General features: G+C 37.0%; 1 protein-coding gene across 2 annotated transcripts; it reads right to left on the bottom strand.

The window, feature by feature from the left end:
* Positions 1 to 400: 400 nt before the first annotated feature.
* Positions 401 to 16,375, bottom strand: YES1 (YES proto-oncogene 1, Src family tyrosine kinase). Of its 2 annotated transcripts, XM_010162564.1 has the most exons (11): positions 16,106 to 16,375; positions 11,061 to 11,160; positions 9,862 to 9,960; positions 6,724 to 6,827; positions 6,381 to 6,530; positions 6,009 to 6,164; positions 5,555 to 5,734; positions 3,170 to 3,246; positions 2,671 to 2,824; positions 1,977 to 2,108; positions 401 to 1,177 (listed from the first exon to the last, which is right to left on the bottom strand). In XM_010162564.1, the coding sequence occupies exons 1-11, from the start codon at positions 16,368 to 16,370 to the stop codon at positions 969 to 971; spliced, it is 1,626 nt and encodes a 541-aa protein (XP_010160866.1). In that variant the 5' UTR covers positions 16,371 to 16,375; the 3' UTR covers positions 401 to 968. The 2 variants fall into 2 exon arrangements, with proteins under 2 accessions (XP_010160866.1, XP_028939473.1); XM_029083640.1 differs by lacking the exon at positions 16,106 to 16,375 and having other exon boundaries at positions 9,862 to 9,981; positions 11,061 to 11,152.
* Between the last annotated feature and the right edge of the window lie 5,609 nt (positions 16,376 to 21,984).

Raw genomic sequence — 21,984 nt, 5'->3', positions numbered from 1 at the left:
CTGTCTCTGAAAAAGGACTAAAAAGTGGCCATTTACCAGCTTCAGTCTTGCTTTCCTGGTGAGCTTTGTTCAGGTAGTCTTCCTACACAAAAGCTCGCTGTTGGATTGGAGCTTAAAAGATTAAAAGCTTTCCCCCCCTGATTGTATTACATAGCTTCAAGTTCAAATATCATCATACTTTATCAAGACAATTTTATAAAATATTACCTCATTTTCTAGTTACCTTCATTATTCTTAATTAGCTATGCAGAAAGAAAAAACCCCGAAAAATCTCTCATGCTACTTTCCAGTTATATTAATACAAGTATTAACACAGTGCATTATGCTCTCTACTTTTGCTATTGAGGTCTACCATTTAAATCAAGTTTGTCATTCATTTTCCAATTTATCTTTTAACCTGCCTACCCTAATTAAGTCCATGCAAGAGGAAGCTTAAAGATCAAGACTATATATCAAATACAGTTGTACCATCTTTTCTTTTGGGGGGGCGGTGGACACACACATGTAATTTTGAACACAGGGAATTCTACAGAACTGGAATAGAATTGCTTGGTCCCACAAAGTTCTTCTGCTTTAAAAATATCTTAACCCAAGATCACTAATTCCAGACAATGCACTCTTTAGTAGAATGATTATCAAATGTTGGGAGAATAAAGGATTTGAAACATTGTTTTTTCTGCTATTGTTCACACCAACGCTCATTTTTCTACCCCGTATTTTCAGTAAGCTTCCTTTGGACCCTGAAAATAAGTTGGAAAAGAGGAAAAAAATAAAAACATGTCATTGGTAAATTAGATTATAACACTTTAAAAGTGGTTTTGTGCAACTGCCGTATGAAATTCCAGTTTGCCATTAAGAGCATGCAAAGTAGCGAAGGTTTTCTTTCCTTTGATTCCTTACAGACATCAGGAATTCTTTGCAAGTCTTTTACATTTGGCAGATTTGTGCATGTTATATAGACTCTTGGCTTATAAATTGTCTCCAGGCTGGTACTGTGGTTCTGTAGCAGTAAAGTAGTCCTCCAAGAAAGACTGTATATATTCAAATGTTGGTCTTTCATCAGGGTCTTTCTTCCAACACAGTTTCATTAACTCATGGAGAGACTCTGGGCAGCCTTGTGGGCAAGGCATCCTATATCCACGCTCCACTTGTTCCAGCACTTCCCGATTCACCATCCCTGAAAGAAAAGCACGTTAGCTCTGAATGACATGATGCAAACAACAGTTTCCCGAAGTTTTTCAAGTCTCTCTCCAGTCACAATGCATGTGAATCTACCATAACAGAACCTTCAATGAATGCACTTTATAATTAATGATTTTTTTTACATTTTTCATTAAATAAATTTTCTGAAAATTATTTAATTACACTGGTAGTTCCTCAATACCTGGTCCTTCTTCCATTTGTATGCTTTCTCATTTGTATACTTTCCCACTGCCTTGGGTATGTCCTTTCAGATAGGAGACTCAAGCAGAAATACCTTCTGCCTGCCTTAGGTTCCATTCAAGGACCATTTAATTTGAAATCAAGCCAAGAAAAAGGCATTTTATACATAAAAGAACTGCCTTACAAACTCCAGTCATGGCAAAATATCTGACAAAAGACGTTACTTATGTTTAGTTTCAAAAACTGGTCAAGCAGGTTCACTCTACTGATGCTCACTGTAGCCTGGGAAAATGTCAAAAGTAGATATTTCAGGAACAGAGAGATAGGAAAACACGAGGATACCCACTAATGTGAAATGAACCATCAGTCACATTTACAAATGCTGTTATCTTAAAACACTTTAAAAATATATAAATATTAATCTGTAAATAATACAAAGTAGCTTTGTGAACAAAGGAACCAATGAAGCGTGACTACGTTTTGTCTCTCCTTGTCAACTGTGGTCTCTGAACGAAGGCAAAAAGTACGAAAGGTAACTTCAGAAGCACAGAATACAACAAAGAAAATAAAAAACTATTCAATTTTCTTCTTACCTGGATATGGCACTCTCCCCTTTGTTACCAGCTCTGTCAGTAAAATTCCAAATGACCACACATCCGACTTGATTGTAAACCGACCATACAATGCTGCTTCTGGAGCAGTCCATTTAATTGGAAATTTAGCTCCTACAAACATTGGAAAGACAAATATACAATTTTCCCTTGCTTATGCATAATTTGCCTACACTTACAAATATTTTTAAAAGAATGTACTAAAAAAAGTATTTTGCTTTGTTGACAAAATCTGAGGTGGTTTAGTATTTTAATATTTCAAACTGGAAACCAGTTTCAAACTAGGGCAGCAACTACTGGCTACAATTTTTGGAAGCACTTAAGACAGCTGGTATTCTTAACTAAGTATGTTTCAAAAAGTGGGGTGATCTTCAGAATCTGATGAGCAACCTTTCTGGAATAAGCTCTCTTCAAACTGTAGCAAGGTTTACCCAAAAAAAGAATTAAAAAAGTTTTTTGAAAACATAAGTAAAACTGCCAGCTAATTTTGAACACTAAAAACTTTACTAAAATTGCACTTAGGCAAAGGGAACTTCTAAACATAGTGAAAGCACACTTATATGCATAATCTTTATTCATATGGCCAGAATACACAGACACATTCTGCCAAATGTAATAGTTATAAGTAAACTGAAGGTAACTGGTCCTATCTATCGAGTAAATAAATTGGTCTCACCTTGTCTCGCAGTGTACTCATTGTCCTCTATTAACCTTGCTAAACCGAAGTCTGCTATTTTACACACAAGATTGTCTCCTACAAGAATGTTAGCTGCCCGGAGATCCCTGTGGATGTAGTTCATTCTTTCAATGTAAGCCATGCCATCAGCAATCTTAAAAATAAAGTTTTATTAAAGATTATTTTTCATGACTATACACATTTCTCCCGAGCATTAAGCTGTACCCCTTTATTTTAGCTCCATTGTAGAAGTACAGGAAGTATAGCATAGCAAAGGCTTGTGACAGCACTGGTTAGAGTGTGTCTGGCTATACAGTATCTGTTAATTGGGAAATAATCTGTTTCTTTTTGAGAATTTACAAACCTACAACAGAGGATGTAAGACAGAACAGCATACAATAGCCAGAGTGTTCAATATTTATGTTTAGTTGATATCTGATGTAGTTTTAAATCTCTTCCCTAGACACAAAATACACTTTCCTTGGTTTATAAAATGTACCTGAGCAGCCATGTCGACCAGCTGTGGGAGTTTTAAGTATTTCCCTTCTCCTTCTTTAAGGAAGTCTAGCAAGCTGCCTGTAAAAGATGACATATTTGTGGGGAGGGAAAAAGGGAAAAAACCAAAACATTAATTTGACCTGACAACATGAATGAGATTTTTTTTTTTCTAGACACTATGATTTACACATTCATCTCCCAAAATCTGTTTGAAAACCCACAATTTAACTGAATATGTATGACTCAATGACTATGCCTTTAGTTGACTCTGCCCTGGTAACTAGCTAGTGTAAGTTTTATCCAAGTATTTCAGAATCCATTTCAATAATCCAGATAACTGAACACTAATAAAACAGATTGCCACTTGATGATTACATGGCAATACAAAAGGATTTTTCTCAATATTCCTGGTATCAATGCCCTTCTTAGTCGGACTTTTTCCACAGTGAGATTTATAATTGAATCCTCTCCTTTACTTAAATTTTTCTTCCAGCTCCAATTATATAGTAGGAAAATGAGTCTGAAACCGCTGCTTTTATTTTGTTGCTTTTTCTTCCTTACAGGGGGGGAAAAAAAGTATATTCCATGCTTTACAATAGATTATCTTCTCCCATTTATATAATGCAATTGTGTCCAGAAGATTACAACATGAGTCGTGTTTGAAATCAATTCTAAGGATCTGTGCTTCTTTTAAGAAAATAATCTTTACATGCATGGTAAAACAGTCTTTGACATAACAGCTTTTTTTTAGGTGCTGTTACGCCATAAGAGTAGAGAAACATGATCTCTTTCTTAAGAAACTAGTGAAGACTGATAACTAATAATTCTCATCACAGTCCAAACTACAATGACAAAATTACAAGTGTGGCAATGGTGGGGAAAAAAACCACTAAACTACACATCTTGCAGTGGATTCATGGGTGTAGCTGTGAATTAGATACCTCCAATGTCGTTTCAGTCACCTGTTGTATTTTTGTATTGAAAATAAAAGTATGGCAGGCCAGACCCACACTGCTGCTGCTCTTTGTTGTGTGTGTTTGCACAGACTTTTTCCCATCTTGGTTCATGAGCTCAAAGGACCAAAGAGGAGCAAAGATTTCACACTGATGTCTAGTAACCTGTCCACACTGGAAAAAAATTTAGGCACTGTGCAGTTCCTACCCACCTCTTTTCCTTGTAAAAGGAGAAAGAAAAAAAAGAAAAATGGTTCTACTAGCTTTCAAGTATAAACCACCAAAGAGATTTTCTGTTTTTTTGCTAAAATGTATGAAGTTTTTCAAATGAAAACAGAGGCTTTCAATGGCACTGTGCATCCATAGTTTAGACAAACACGCAACTATTTTTCCCATTCTTTACTTTTGCTTTTGCAAGCTAACATCCCACTTCTGGTTTTAAACTTTACTTTTTCTTAGACAGAAAGCTATAAAGCATTTTCTTCCTGTTTGCCTTGACAAAAACTAATTTCTGAATAAGGAAAACTCATTTTGAGTGACAGCTTTAAGATCTGTCAGAGAGACTGTCTAGTGTTATTTAGGAACGACAACAACATAGAAGGAACGTTTTAGATGTTTCTATTCCTTTCTACCTTTTCAAACTTATACAATGCTTTAAAAACCCCATCCAAACAGGAAAAAAACTCCCACATATTTGTGTCAGAGTACTGAACACAAGTAGCCACTCTCTGAGACTTTAACATTGCTTCTATTTCTTACCAGGATAGCAAAAATTCTGTGAGATTAAAAGTCTGCAGTTTTCAGTAACTAGAATAATTGACTTGAAAATCTGCTGCTGCTTAAGACTAATATGCTTATGATGTTTATTTCTACATTCAGCCCAAGTCTCTAAATCTCTGTTTCAGCAGTGGGGGAGGGTGGGGAGGGGAATGATATAGAGCAAGAGAAGAAGGATGAAAGACTGAAAACAAGGAGATAAAGGAAGGGACGTGGGAAAAAAAAACCTCAATCTTTTTTAAAATTTATTGTTACACTGCTAGAAAAGACAAACTGAAAAAAACACAAAACCCAACCGATTCTGTCATTGTGAGCACGACCTGTGTAGAAGCAGGTGTATTCTCATAACGACATTCCCATCTATACTATCCAATTTAAGTGTAACAGGCAGTACACACTAAAAAATGAGGAAAAAAAACCCCATCTTGTACTTGGAAGATTAGTAAGGATGACATATATGCAAAAAAAATCATGTCTCCACCCACGATCTAAATCAGAACTGCTTCAAGTAGGTCAAGCATTGCTCATTTTAATTTAATCAAAATTACCACTTATACTTCAGTCAGCTTAAACCTAACATTAATTAAGCATTTAATTTGTTACTGGTATCTGAAATAATTTTTTTAACATAGTATCTTCAAAGTGTTGTCACACACCTTTTGTCATGAATTCAGTGACGATGTAGATTGGTTCCTCAGAAACAACTGCGTATAGTGGAACAAGTTTGTCGTGTCGTAATTTCTTCATGATCTGAGCCTCCTGCAGGAAAGCTTCTGGCATCATTGTACCAGGTTTCAGTGTCTTGATCGCTACTTTTGTGGTTCCATTCCATGTTCCTAGAAAAGCAAATCAGATTTTATTCTCCATTATAACACAAAAGATTTTCTACTGAAACAGCTTGCTTTTTGATTCTGTTTTCTTAGGTAACAGAGTAATTATAAACTAGAAATATATTGAATATTACTTTTATCTTTAAGTAACTGATCACATTGGCATTTTTTCCTTTAAATTCTTTATCAGTTTATCTTTTCAGATCCCAATACTGATTTACTTAAAATGCTATTAGAATATCCACAAGAACAACTGCAAGGTGTCACATTAAGCTCTTACCCATCCATACTTCACCAAAACATCCTTGGCCCAACTTAACTTCCAGCCTCAAAGATTCTCTAGGAATTTCCCAGGCATCTTTTGCTAGTCCCTGTGTTTGTGGTTTCACAGTGGGACACACTGTTGTTAGCTTATGACACAGCCCATCAGCATGTTCTGGAAAACGGAAAAAACAAGCTTTGTTGTTACGCAGGGGTAAGATTATAACAAAACTAACATCCGAATGTTGATAAGGAGAACTAGTCCCTTTACTGTTTGTTGAAATAAAAAATAAATCTTATAATTGTGAATTTTAAAAATAAGCTACATAAGCTGTTTTTCTTCCTCATGATAGGCACAAGGTAGCATTGGGACACTAGGACTTGGGCTTACCTCTGTAGTGTTTCACCAACTTCTGTAGAGATTCAAATTGTGCTCTGGTCGTGATATAGTATCCACCATTGTCAAGTTTCCTGATTTTGTAGTGTTTCACATTATCACCTCTGACCTCATCCCAGTCACGTATGGAAAGGGAGTAAGCACCTATAAAACAAGTCATACTTGGTTCTTCACCCAAAATTTAGAAACTTATTTAACCTATCTAATCTAATTACACACATATATGTGTGCATATGCATACGTAAAATGCGACAGACATAAAAATACTCATTATGTCCGCCTTGATGGGGCAGGGTGCGAAATAGGAGAGAGAAGAGATATACATAAATATACATACCTTTAGTGGTTTCACTCTCTCTTACTAAGAAAATACCACGCTGGTTTCCAGGATTTAAAAGTAGCCTTTCTGCATCCTTCCTGCCCATCTTACCAAAATACCACCTAGAAAATGTTAAAGGAAATATGTGTAAATAAAAGCTTCGTATGCTTTGGTAATCATAGAAATACAAGATTTAGAAATCTTGAGCATTGATTAGACTACTAATATCCCAAAGCAGTTACAGATCAACAAAAGTAATGACATCCATATCAACAAAAGATTAAGATGACCTGTTTCTGTATGACTCATTTCTACTGTATGCAAAAGACACGTAAAGAGGCACAAATCTGTGCCACAAATACTGTGTTTTTCTGATGGTTCAACAATGGACATCAACAGTACTTAACACTGAAAGTAACACCCTCCTTCTGGTGAAGAAGTTCACAGGTCAAGCTCAATCAGATGACACACTTTGGTACCACACTCAAAGCACTGTAGCAGCCAAAACTACCTTCTCTAAGAAGTTTTGGGTATATGCTAGAAAACAATATTCAATGCAATATGCGTGTGCATAAGTATAGTTGGATTACAGGTTCATTCAGGTTGGAAGGGGACCTTGGGATATCTCTGGTCAAGCCTCCTGCTGCAAGCAGGGTCAGCGGTGAGATGAGACCTGGTTGCTCAGGGCATTGTCCACTCCAGTCTTGAAAACCGTGAAGGATGGACCCTGCACAGCCAACCTGGGCAACCTGTGCCCCTGCCTGGCTGCCCTCAGGATAAAAAGGTTTCTTCTTATATCCAGCTGGAACCTGTCCTGTTTCAACTTCTATTGCCTCCTGTCCTTCTCTACCTCAGTAGAGGGAGCACTTTTTTCTACTAATCATTTAGAAATAACCCAGTGGTAGGTATCATTTACTTCTCTGTGAGTAACACTTCATTTCTATTGCATCATTCTGATACTGAAAACTATGCAGATAGTTTATAACATCTGTGTTTTTTCTTCCCTTAAGTTCTTTCACAAAAGTAATTTCTTCATTTATGCTCCCACAGTGTGCTCATCCTGATGAACAGCTTGCACACAGCTCTGTCCTGAGACAGTGATAATTATAAGGTCCATCTCCCAGTAAATTCCCAGACTTTGGAATGATACTTATTTCTAACTACATTTTATTTTGATTGTGTGCCTCAGAAGTCAAAGGGATGCAAAATGTAAATTTCAAACGTTTTCATTTGGAACTGTCATAGCATCAAGAAAATTTGGCTTCATGAGTGTTGGGAGAAGAAAAGTAGTATTGGAAACTGGTGCAAAACAATGGTTTTGTGGGTGAAACATTTTGTAGGGGAAAAATGTAGGTAAGTTGGGATCATTTTATTGGCCTATGCAATCACTTGGGAATTTGAAATTTATCCTTACTTTTTATTGTATTTGCAGTTTGACTGTTTCGAGTAGATATGCAAAGTTAGAATTGGATATGAGAGCACGTACACTTGAGACCATTTTGATGAAACCTATAATCTTATGGAAGCAAACTTGAAATGAAAATGCCTCTTCTCCAGACTACTATAACAATTTAAAAACTGTATTGTAAAGTGCCATTTTATTTCATTACCTATAAAATAATAGTACAGTTTAGTTGTTCTTTTTATGAGCATTAAACGTCTATATTATGGTATCATTCAAAAGGCACATGGATGTCGTCACAAGCAGTTTGTGATATAAATGCCTTCAAGGCTTAGAAAAGACCACTTAAAATAAAATCTTAGTAACTTAGGGCTCTGTATTGCTTTTGCACTTGTAACTCCAACTGCAATCACAACACAAAACCTATAAATGCTATCAAAGCCCAGGGCTAGCAAATGAACTCTAAAGCAAATTAACTCTATTCCAAATGCTGTGGTGATATTTAATAAAATTAGCACTAATTCTTTATAACAGTCAGTTTAAAAAAAGCTTCCTCACTCACCACCCCTCACTCTCACCTCTAGTCATCACATAAACCTATGAAAAATCCCACCACTTCATTTTGCCAGTCTTTAGGAGCAATACTTTCTTTGCAGCAACACTGCATTCTTAGTTTGCAAAGTTTATCATTTCTATTCTACCACCACTGAACCTGTAATAACAATATGCTTTTACTGTATAGTAAAAAAAAAAACAAAAACCCAAAACCCACAACAAAACCCTCAACTTCTTTTCAAAAAAATCTGAAGTTAGTAATTTTAAAAGCAGCTGAAACTCAAGGGCATAAAATAACAGCACATCTTTGATGCAATAACTTTTTAACAGCAAAGAGCCAGGTGAGAGCAGCAGCAACATGCTAAAGTCTCAGCTTGAGATTCAGGAAACATCTTGGAAATTGGGCACTTTTCCCAGAAGTGCAGTAGCAAACACAGAAGTGTGCAGATCGTGTATCAGGGAATTGCTTATTGGCAGTACCATACCTGTATAATGAAGCAAGAGCTGCAGAGCTTTGTATTTCTAGTACAACAAATACAATTAATCCCTTGGAACAAGCATAACATGAGACTACCCCAACTCACAGCTCCCACAGCTTTACGTGACTCTGTAACTGCTCTGGGATCTTTGTTTGTAAATAAATGTAGGAATTACCAGTACCCAAAAGCAATATAGTTTTCCTAATCCATAGTAGTTCTTAGTGTGTGTAACAATTTTGTTACCAAAAAAGTTGTTCTGGATTAATAGGTTAGCAATATGTGTCCGCACAAAAGGATATATTTTAGAGTGTACGATTAGGTGCTACCAAGGATATAGCTGATCTTGAATTAGTGTTTGGCAAAATAAGGATAAAAACCTAGAGTTGATGGTGCATGAGCTCTTTAACTAAAAACCATCCATTTTTGTTTTACATTAAATACATTGTATGTCCCCCAATTCTTATCTTCATTATTGCATTCTCCCATCCTTTTTCCTTTAGCCCTATACCTATCCAGCAGGCATAAAACATTTGCATGAGTGTCCACCTCACACTGGCTGATAATTATACCTTTAACATCATCCAAATAGCACCACTAGCCTTTAATTACTAGTGTTAGCTTACTTTAATACGTGTAACATTTAAGGCTAAAGTAACAGTATCACCACAGGGCACATATAGAATAGATAAAAAGAACAGATGACAGTATACTGTGTCTTACTCTTCTGCTTGAATGGAGTCTGCAGGAGCTACATAATTGCTTGGGATGTAGCCTGTTTTTCCTGTAGCAATGGATCTTGCTTCCCACCAGTCTCCTTCCCTGCAATGCAACATCAGTTATCTCTTCCACATATAAACAATATATCATTCCCTAGCACCTATAACATCCTCACATATGAAAGGTGGGTTAAATTTAGGTAACATGTTATTTTAATTGTGAAGGCATTTAAAACAGTTTGTGCTGCACCTAAATGTATTTTTCTTTTCATTGTAAGCAACACAAGTGCCTCTTCGTGGGTTTTGGCATTTTAAAGATTTTTTTTTTTTTTTTAAATGTAAAATGAATTTATTGATACACACAAAGTGAAATGTTTTATGACAGATGTGTAAATAAAATTCCCAGTTCTCTACTCTTCATCTGTTTCTCCCAGATCATTCCACCTGTACGCTGACAGTGAACAAAGGAAGCAGGAATTCAGATAATAAAATTAAGAGAACAGGATGAATGAACACTGCTACATGTATGAATTAGAACTGTTACCACAGCCAAAAGCTGTGTGTAAAGAAATCTCCAAGGTGTACAAATTATTTCCTTTTCACTAGACTTCTAAGAAATCAAGCCGTAACACTGTAATGCTGCTACAATTGAACTAGAACATCAAACTACTCACAAACTATCTGAGCATAGATTTACTTTGGAGGCCAGCCAGACACACTTCCATGGCCAGAAGCCCTGCCAGGGCACTTGCCTCTGGCATCTGCAGTGCAGCGCTGCCGGTTGCACCCACCTCCCTGTCATATACGTAAGCCCATCAGAGAGAACCTGCAAAGTGCAGAGCCTTGGACAAGGTGGGATAGCCTGTGTCTCCACTTCTGCTGCCCCAAGGCAGGTATCTGTGCCTTGCTGAAGCAGGGAATAGAAGGAGGCCACCCAACCAACTCCGGAGAAGGCCTGGAGCTGTCCCAGTCACTACAGCCCTACATCAGGCCCCAAACCCTGACCTCAGCTTGAAGGTTATTGTCTTACTAGTATCAGTATTTTAACCCCATGCTTGTTGAATATAGCATGCATTCAAGAAAAGGGAAAAAAAAAATAAATCAATCTATTCTTCACTGAAATAGGATACATAGATTTCAAGAGTTGAGGATCTATTTATTCCCAACAACAACTAATTGCAGTCTGTGAATTAGAACACTTACGTGTTATTTATTATCTGGAACCGTTCACCTTTCTTAAATGAAAGGTCATCTGTAGTTCTGGCTTCATAGTCATATAAGGCCACAAATACCGTAACACCACCTTCAGAAAAAGAAAAAAACAAAACCCCATATGATATAGCATATCATAATGCTGCAACACTTAATTTAAGGACTTGGCTGTGAAACAACTCATCAATTTTGATTTGGAAGCAACTGAACACTCTGGGTTCCATCTCATTTTGGAAGTTTGATCAATAATCATCTAATTTCTTAAGCTAGAGGAAAGCCTATAAACAGACATCCTAAAAATATGCTTCCACACCACAAAAGGCAGCTCAATACATCATTGGAAGTACATTAATAATTAGAGCACTTATATACAGAAACCTGGATAACACAGCAGCAGTAAAAAAAAAAAGCTAGCTTCTTAATTAAGCCAACTTCTTTTTAAGAAGTGCAATTCTAGAAAATCCTACAATACCACAACAGTGAACCATCAACCCCTAATTTTTACAGAAGTAGTTCCCTGTTGAACTTACCTGTAAATAACTGATGTTACTTAAAAAGTAAGTGTTCCCAACTTACTGGGGTTACACATCAAGATCTACACAAGGAATTGCACCAGAAATGTATTCTGTTAGGGAAAAGATGTTTCTCTGCTTTAGTACTAATGATTTTTTTGATTCCATCAAGTCTCTCCATCAGTGAAGCAGACCCTTGCTGAGAATGATCCACCAGTGTTATTACTCCAGAGAACAAGGACTGAGATGTGTCATGGAATGAGCAGCTGCACTCCACCAACCCTGAGAAATTTGCTTCCCCATCCCACTTCTGATACAGGGCACATTGCTGAACATGTCCCATAAACAGGATACATGTGTGAGAGAATGATGGTAGGGAGGCTCCAATACTTATGGTAAAAACCCCAATTTTGATACTTAAAAGAACTAATCTATAAAACTAGGCTAAAAGAGAAATAGGGAAAGGAGAACAGGCTATATGAGATGTACAAGCTATAAGCAACAATAAAGAAGTATGTACCATAACCTACAAGAAAGATGGGGAGGGACTTTTTACAAGGGCAGGCAGTGACAGAACAAGGGAAAATGGCTTTAAACTGGAAGAGGGCAGGTTTAGATTAGACATGAGGAAGAAATTCTTTACTGTGAGGGTGGTCAGACACTGGAACAGGTTGCCCAGAGAAGCTGTGGATGCCCCCTCCCTGGATGTGTTCAAGGTCAGGCTGGATGAGGCTTTGAGCAACCTGGTCTAGTGGAAGGTGTCCTTGCTGATGGCAGGGGGGGTTGGAACTAGATGATCTTTAAGGTCCCTTCCAACCTTAACCATTCTATGAGAACTAGGAGAAAGTTAAAACAGTAAACTGTGGACAGGCAAGTCAAAAAGACTTTTTAAGGTCTAAAGATGCTATTTCACACTCTAATGGACATTTAGGAATCCTAATGGTAGTCCAAACAATAATTTATTATTACATCTCTAGCATGCATATGTATGTACCAGGATATAAATGTAAGACCAACAACAGAAACATGTTGTATCTGATTTTACATCTTACAATTAACATGACAGTGATCAGAAAAGAAAAAATACGTAACGCAACAGGTATTGTCTACACCTAATATACTTTTACAATGCATACTTTCTGACATAAGAGCTCCTAATCGCTTAAATATTTTCATTTGATTTAGTCTTCCTGTGATTACATTATCTCAGCAGGCTTCAGCTGGAAATTAATTTACAGTTCCTCTAGGAAAAACAGAACAAGAAATCCCCACAGGAGGTAAGAGTTAGGGTTTTTCTGAAGTGTGATTTATGAACTGAAAATGAATTAGAATATACCCCAGAAGGTAGCAGTACCCAATTTAAGTTAAAAATCAACAGTCCTACCAATTTTTGCCTGCATTACAACATTACTACATTATTTTGATGATGCAAACTGCTACATGCAGCAATAAAATTGTGAGGATACATACCATATTCACACAATCAGAAACCAAATGTTACAGAAATAAGCCATGCCCAAAGAGTTCTTCATCAGAATAAGAAAATCAGTAATCTCAAGTCACAATATGATAAAGGTTTTTAACTGCATTTAAAGAAACTGTGAGACTCCAAGAACTTTGAAACAAACTGCACAACATCTAGAAAGATACTAATGTGGGAACAAGAGAGAGATTAATTCCTCTAGATGGTGTAGTACTAGTAAAAGTAATGGATTGAAATGTAAACCATGCAATAAGAGAATTATCAGTTAATCTGAACATTTGTGTACTCTTAATAGTTTTTAAAGAAAGAATTGAAAAAGCTAAGATATTGGAAAGTTTTGATTTCAACACTTCAGCTACCATAAAACCCCTCTTTATTCCCGCTCACAAGTGTTATTTATTTCACAGCAAAGAACAATAAAATACTTCAGAAGAACAGCATCAGCACAGAACGTTTTAAACAAACAGATACTGCTCAAATGACTTTTGAAGTCTCTTGCAGCTGTTTCCTTTGTGAATCACTGCAAGGTGATCTAGTTTAGCTGTTCAAGCTATTTGTGGTCATAACATGTCCCCTAAAGGTTATCCTTTCAAAGGTTATCCTTTCAAAGGTTATCCTGGTCAATATTCCCATCTTCTAATCTAGGACTGGTCACGGAGAGAAGAGAATACTTTACTTTTTTAAACAAACAGATACTGCTCAAATGACTTTTGAAGTCTCTTGCAGCTGTTTCCTTTGTGAATCACTGCAAGGTGATCTAGTTTAGCTGTTCAAGCTATTTGTGGTCATAACATGTCCCCTAAAGGTTATCCTTTCATTAGGTCAATATTCCCATCTTCTAATCTAGGACTGGTCACGGAGAGAAGAGAATACTTTACTTTCTTGTTCAGCATGAGGACTACAGAGCACTAGTGCTTACATGGCTTCATGGAAGGCAAGAAGAGTGGTCCATTCTTCTGTTTTGATTTTAGTAATCTATGAATTCAAAGTACCTGATGACTGAGAATGTGTAATAGAGAAGTGGTGTGACTGACTCTGATTTCTTCTTTTCTGCTCTAGAGGAATAAAAGACAACTCAACTCTTTTCAGCCGCACTACAGGTCACAGTGACAACCGTATCGTCCTCTTGTCAGACATCACTGATGGACTGGATAAGTACTACTGACACTAATGTCCTGTTTGCCAAGCCCATCTATTCTCCTCTCTTGCAAAACAAACAGCCACAGAATGCGATCCAGTGTTTTATTTGTCACAAATACAAAAAGCTTACAGCCAGATGAAGTTCGTAGTCTTATTCATTCACAAAAACACCTAATTTTGACTGATCTGAAAATCAGTATTGAATGTACCAAAAAAATTGCTGCTGACTTTCCCCCCCCCCTCTAAAATGTGTTTGTTTATGGATGGGCTGATTTTACAAAACAAGAAGGAATAATTACATATGCTGTACCATTTTACCTGGTCACAAAACAATGGGGACATTCACCCAAATCAGCCTGCCTGCTGATAACTGAATCCACATTGATGAGATTCAAAACTATCATTTCATTATAAATCTCTCCTGTTGACTCTGGTCCAAGATATAGCATGCTTAGCTACCAGTAGGAACAGGGACAGGCACGAGAACACCCCTTCTGGTCTCTGCAGCATAGGATTTGTGGTACGTGGGAGAGGCTGCATCCCTGATGTCTGGTAATGGCCAGGAGTACCTGCACATATTGCTGGAGATTCCCACGTGAACAAAGAACTAGATGCAGTAAGAAGAAATACACAGAGGTTCTTGGAGGAGATGAAGATTTCTTTAAGCACGATAAACTTTCCTTAGTGGAACTAATGAATAAAAATAAATGCTGGCCTTATTTCATTTCTGCATATATTCATTCAAAATGAAGATCCAGAGCTGGCTCAAAAATTGAGTCAGGATAGATGTTCATTTTAATTATTTGGTTTTTAATAAATTCCCAAAAAGGGAACGAGGTGATCATTACCTGACAATTCGTATTTGGTTACTTGGACTGCTTAATGTCAAGGCCACAGTGGGTTTTCATGGCTCTCAAATTTCTTGTGTTTAAAACATTTTAAATGCCAGTGTAACAAAGCAAACATTTAAACACCATAATTGTGCTAACATTAGACATTTGTGGGAAAACTAGAAATAGACTAAGGAATTATTTACCATGTTTTCTGAAGTGTCTGCACAAAGCTTCTGGAATAAATTACTTTCTTCTCTTTCTCAAAAAAAGGAATAAATTACAGCTTCCTCTCAAATATATTAATCAAAACTAAGTGAACTACTGAGATTAGTCATGTGTGCAAATCAATGTTTATGTAATGAAGTTCTAAGATTTTGATATAAAGGTGTGTTTATAACATCAAATGTGCATATTGCTTTAAAATGCTGTACCTTCAGAGACTTTATATCTCAGCCAAGAAAGTCTCTGTGCTTTGTACATTCTATTTTTACAATTTCAACTTTGGTTTGAATATGACCACCAACAATGAGAATTCTGCTCTTTCATTTCACACATTCTTCTTATATAGTAAAGTACACAGAACATACTGCACATCCTGTTTAGCTTTATAAATTAACAGATTCAATGTTGCATTAATAAAAGCTAATTAAGTAAGTCTGAAAATCAGTTTAAAATACCAATTTCCTGAAATTCAAGTGTTTTAATTTTACACCTCTCTCCAAAAGTTTAAGCTCTTATCCCATGTGCATCCCTTCAACAGCTTAAAACTTCTAATTTTATCAACTATTCCCATTACTGCATTTAATAAGTCTTAAATGTCTCTGTGCTGTGATCCTAACCACCCCCACCGAAAACAAAAGACAAAACACTCAATCCCCAAGCCCCAGTCACTAGTGAATATGGGCTGAATTATTATCTGAGCAGTAAAGGTATTGAAAATCAGAAATTCCTAAAAGGCAATTTATTTTACATTTGCAATTTATTTCTGTGTAGCAAGAGGTCATAGTACTTTTTTGAATATGACTTTCAGGCTTTAATAATAACAGCATCATTTTATGTAATACTCACCTGTTAAAGTACTAGGATATGGACTTGGCACAGCTGAAAATGAAGAAGATGCTCCTCCAAAGGGTGTCATTCCTGAGGGTCCTCCAAATGGAGTCATAGAATGACTGTTAAAATTAACTGTTGATCCCTTTATTGATGGTGACTGTGTTGCCTGGCTGGAGTCTGATCCGTAATGGCTGACGTGGGAAATAACAGGTTCTGGAGTATTATCAGTTCTGTATTTCATGGCTGGACCTTTATCTTCTTTGCTTTTAATGCACCCCATGGTTGCTTCTGTGAGAATTAAAGGAAAAAAAGGAAAAAGAATTCATCTCTATGTTGCAGCTTTTGCTAGTTTGCAAAGAAGATTCCCCAAAAGTTACCAAAAATGCCGATTTCTTACTGTTTAAATAATCCAAAACAACCCCCAGCAATTGCTTCCTGGTGCAGACTACAAACCCTGATGAAAATGTGTTCTGGAATAAAATCTACACCATTCCCAGACTAGAGAAGACCTATTTATTTTCCCTTACAACATCACATACTAACAGCACATTTGTTTTATTCTTCATCCCAGTCCTTTGATGGACTGTAAATGGTAAAAAAGAAAAAAAAGGGGGGGGAGGGGAGGAAGAAAAGGAAATCAGGCAACAGATAAGGAAAAGAAGACTTCTACAGCAGGGTGGAAGGGGAAACAGAAGTGACAAATCCAGAGTAAATTATATGAAGCAAATCCAAAGCAATTGTATGAAGAAAACGAGTGGGGCATTCCTAGTTTCTTTTTTAAGCACCTGTGCAAAAAGGTCCTGACTTGCCGGTGCCATTACAACCGGTATCTCGAAAGGTGCAGAGAAGTTTTGATCCATTGCTGGCCCCAAAAATGCAACTCACAAAGAAACCTGGGATATTCACAAGCACACGAACTAAAGTCTAGAGTCTAACTGGAATTAGAAAAAAAAATTGGAATATAATAACAGCATCTGTAGTGGTTTAGAAACTGAACTACACCTGGACAGGTGACAATTTATAGCTCTGACAGCCCAAGATTGCCACCAGCTCGCACTGTAGGCAGACGGAGCCAGAGCTGTTTACTAGGGGGACACCTATTACCTGCTGATAGAGCTAATCAGAGAGCAGTCAACAACAATTAAAATGACTGCTCTTAAGAAGTCACCACCTGTCAATTTATCAGGTGGTGACAACCGATAGAGGGCATTTTCTGGCTTACCCCAGCTGGGAAACCAATCAGGAAGAAAACAGAAATGCAGGACTAGTCTGGCATGAAACTTCCTATAATCTTGGGGAAAAAACAAGTAAAAATCCACTTTACCTTCAAAAGGAGAAACCTCCGCAAAAACAGGAAATCAACTGCTTCACATTCTCTAATGAATCAGTTAAAAAAAAATAAACAGCAGTAGCCTGAAAGCCTTAAAAAATACGTCTTTTGATAACTACAATTTCATGGACTCTTGACTAACAATTGGGGAAACTGTTTCCCATTGTGTGTCTAACTACTTTTTTTTCTTTTCAATTCTCTCTTACCCTGTTAACTATTAGACACAGAAATATGGAACAAAGCAAATCTTACTAAACAAATACTGCCTTAATATAGTCACACTATGAGAAACTAATTCCCTCTGTATAACTAACCATTACAATATTAAAGATACTGTAATTTCCTCAAGAACCATGAATCGGAGTTCCTGGAAAGAAGGTCCATAGCTGGTAAGACACCATATGAAATTTACTGCTCATAAAATTAAGACTATTCACACTGTCAATTCAGCCCCTAATGCTGTAATGTAATACAGTTACTGGAGCAGAAACAAGCAGCAGCAGTCAAATAACCGCATTTTTACAAATCTTGTCTGTCTTACACAGAATAATGAATCACCATAAAAGCATCTTATCAATTTTTAGTTCTGATACTATTATTGCTAACTTATTAATTGTGCAGAAATGTTAATAGAACAAGACTCAAATACATGCATGAAGAATGTACTGTGTCTACCTTACAACAGAAGGCTTACAATCCACAGTAGAAAAGACAGTTATTAATTCATGATACAAGTCAATCAAACACCCAATCACAACCTTTTAATTTCTCTACCTCTGCAAACAGATGCTGTAATCGGAACCATTTTTTTTTGGCCATGTGGCTGCCTAGTGTGAATTCTTGCCTTACTCTGAGGCCTACTTCTTTGATTCTCTTTAAAAAACTGCAATCAAAGTTTTCTGTTAGCTCTAAATACAAGACAAATCACCTTTGCAGAAATATATTTGCTAATTGTACTGATTCCCTCTGCCTTTGGTTGGAAGTTAAGCATCATACACAATTCAAAATTTCAACACAATACTTAGGTTAATAAAGCAGATTAAAAAGGAAATGTGTGAACATTTGTACGATTAAGTGCTCAACATAAATATTTTTCCTTCCTTACTTCTGGTATTTGGTTAATTTGTAACAGGCTGATAAGACTTCAAGATCTAAAAACCAAAAAACCACAATTTACCAATTCTGGTAAAACTGCTGGTACTGGATTCTGCCCATGGCATTGCTGATTTGATGAAATGGCCCCCAACAAAGCTAGCCTGTACTGCAATTATAACTGCTATCACCCATACATGCTCACCCACTTAGGCTGTGGCTAGCAGCAAAAAGTTACCATTGATACACTCGAGCGCTGCCCAGGAAAGCCCTTACTGAAGGCCTGCATTCGTTCTAGAGAAATAGCCCCTCTCTTGCTTCTCCCCTTCCGAGCCGCTTCACTGTTAAGGTAATCTTATTTCAGGGGTTGAGAGATTAATAATAGAGATTCAATCAGCAATTCTAAGAAAGACATCCAGAAATAAGCAGAAAAAAATTAAGAAGCTCTACTTTCATAATTGCATATCCACAAAACAAAACTAAGGAAGCAAACTCTTCAGCTTTTAAAAGGCAAAACCATAGGTGGATCTTACTATAAAATACTGTGCATGCATTTATGAGGAGGAACTAAAGGAATGAGGGGAGAGAAGATGACATAAGCCAAGAGTGAGTAGCAAGGAAGGGAAAAATGATTGCCCATACTACAGGGGAAAGAAACCAACAACTTATTACTGTCAAGACTTGTATTAAATTAGTAGATAGAGAAAAAAAAATAATCCCTAAGCAGCTAGTATGCAATATTAGATTTGATTATTCTGGTACTCTGTTTGTTATTAAAAATGCATGTAACTGAAAAAACTTACAACTATTTTTATCATCTTTTCTGTGACCAGCAACAAAACATTAAGGAATAAGTTTCTGTCATAAAATTCATGTCTCTTTCTGAAGCACTGAACTCTTTTTAGAAATAGATACAGATGAAAAATTCCTGTTCGCTCTGTAGAAGTCCATCTATTCAAAGAAATGCTGGCCTAAGTTACTCACAAGCCACTGAACCATTCCCGTTAGCTAATTAATTCTTTTAGACTGGACTGGTGTCTAAAGCAAGCTACCTGAGTAACTTCAGCAGCTTGTTCTTTCTTTGAAACAAATACTCTCCTGTTGGTTCTGATCAGCATGCCCATGTCTTTGGTCGGTGGGTTAGGAGTCAGCTTGCTGGAGGTCTATCAGGAAACCATGTTCAGAAAGGCATAGACTAAAAGCACAGATGTCTTGTTCTGCTTTGTAGATGAAAACAATCCTGTGTTAGAATGTTTTCAAGAAGAAACAGAAGCTAAAATGATTATTGGAAGGACAGCTGAAGGTTAGCAGGATGCCCACAAAAATCAATAGAAGAATGAGAGCACTCCAGGAAGCGGTCATCAAATGGCTGAAGGTTAGCAGGATGCCCACAAAAATCACTTCCACTCCCGGAAGCGGTCATCAAATGAGACTCTAGTAACATCTAATTTGACTTGGGCTTTTTGGAGAAGTTATACAAAGGGTAAAAGTTCATTTTGGTTTAATACCCTACAAACAACTCAGACAACGACAGAGGACCCTTAATAAGCCCTCTGACAAACAAGAGATCTCCAAGAAAGTAAATGCTGCCCTCTTATCTTCCCAACTCTGTTTTATAGCACAGTGCTGGATCACGAGGAAAGCTTTGTTCATTAACAATCAAAAAGTGTGGCCAGTAGTCTTTGTGGGGTTTTTTTCTGCTTTCCTTTTAGAAGAATGACCTACTCGACCAAGAAAAATTACTCAAGAGTCATCATATCCTAAGATACTGACAAACGGTTCCCTCAGGGTGGCTGCAGCCTTGTTCATCCAGCCTGGAGAGGTGAGTGTCACAAGGGAACCACTTGTTTTTCCAATGTATCTTTGCTCCTTCCAGTTGATAGTTACAGCAGTTATCTACACATTGGTTCCTTGGGACACAAGGTTCTCGGGAGTGCTTCAACACAGGTGTCCTACTGGCATAAAGGAAAATGCTAAAGCTTTCGTTGAAAGAGGTGGTTTTAACTTGGGTGGATAAACAGAAAATCTGCTACAGCTAGCTGCCTCTGAGCAAAGCAGTCTGCAAATACCTCTAAACTTTATATTAATTTTCCCCCCATACTCTACCCATCAGCGTCAAAATTTTGAGGGCTAAGTATGAGCCTCTGAAAACCCAACGACCAAGAGCTGGGAGAGCCTGACATTTGTTTCACTTACTGTTATTAATTTGATAACAAAACACATTAACTAGGGGAAAAAAACCCAAACAAACAAACAAGAAAAATAAGGAGTTTCCTCTTGGGGCCAACTGGAGGTACTCTTCTGATCTCCCACTCTCACTATTCCTCACTTCCCCGGACACTTTCTGGAGACTTCACCATGATGTAAGGCCATGAACGACAGCCACACGGAGCCATTCTAACGTGCCACAAAGGGAAAGACGCTCCAGGGAGTTGTTCTCTTTTCAACCTCTAGACTGAACCGGATACTAAAACCATACAAGAACTAAATGCAAGAGGTAGGGCAAAAGAAAAATCACTAAGGGGAAGGGTGGGTTGCAACATTTCTTTTTACCATTCCTTTTGATTACTGAAATTGTTCATACAGCTGGAAAGAGCACATAAGTAATTTTTCACCATGAAAAAAAGTCAAGTTAAAGAAAAATCAAGTCAAATATCCTTCCAGAAGGAGAAAGTAAGACTGCAAACACCCTGCCTAAAAATAAAAATTAAAGAGATAAAATAAAAACCAACCTCCCCCCATGCTACATAACATAAAGAAGAATTTCACTTGAGGTTCACAAATTGCTAATAAAAAGATGATAAAAACACTGAAGCTTTCCACTGCTCTGTACTTTAACTTCTCAAGTGTTAGTAAAAAAAAAAAAAAAAAAAATTGTTTCTGTCAAGAAAAGAAGCACCTTCACTTCTCAAATGTGAAACAACTGTTTTGCAAAAAGGTCCTCAACTTTCAACTAAAGCAATGATTTAAAGTTATTAAAATTTCATGCAATGATGAAGACAGGATATTCTGCAGAAAGTTTGCTAATGGATCCATTAGCTGACAGCTGACTATTTGCTCAAACAAGTGCAGAGCTGGCTCCGTATGTCACTGGAGACACACAACCTATCCTGCCTTTTCGTACGCTAGGCAAACAATGCAGAACATCTGTCAAACAGGTGGTTTCAGCTGGTGGTACCGAAAACTCATTTATTAGAAGTGACATAGACTGAAAGAAATTAAGATAATCAGAAAAGAGTCTAACAAGCCCTTTGGCCAATACTGTAATATCCAACTAATTCAGTCCACCTTTAACAGGTCACTGCTTTGGTATGAAAATACGGCTGAGCTTTCTTGCCTACAAAGCAACTTGCCATGTTTGTAAAGGAATAAACTAAATAATTGCCCTGTGTTCTTCAGAGAGTATATGCAATCTTTTAAAATTATGCAGTTTTTATTGTGTGATATAATTTATCTTTTATGAGCTGTCATA

This window comes from Antrostomus carolinensis, unplaced genomic scaffold (genome assembly GCF_000700745.2).
Source record: "Antrostomus carolinensis isolate BGI_N321 unplaced genomic scaffold, ASM70074v2 scaffold4462, whole genome shotgun sequence".
Taxonomy (NCBI): domain Eukaryota; kingdom Metazoa; phylum Chordata; class Aves; order Caprimulgiformes; family Caprimulgidae; genus Antrostomus; species Antrostomus carolinensis.
This window is presented reverse-complemented; position numbering and strand designations above follow the sequence as displayed.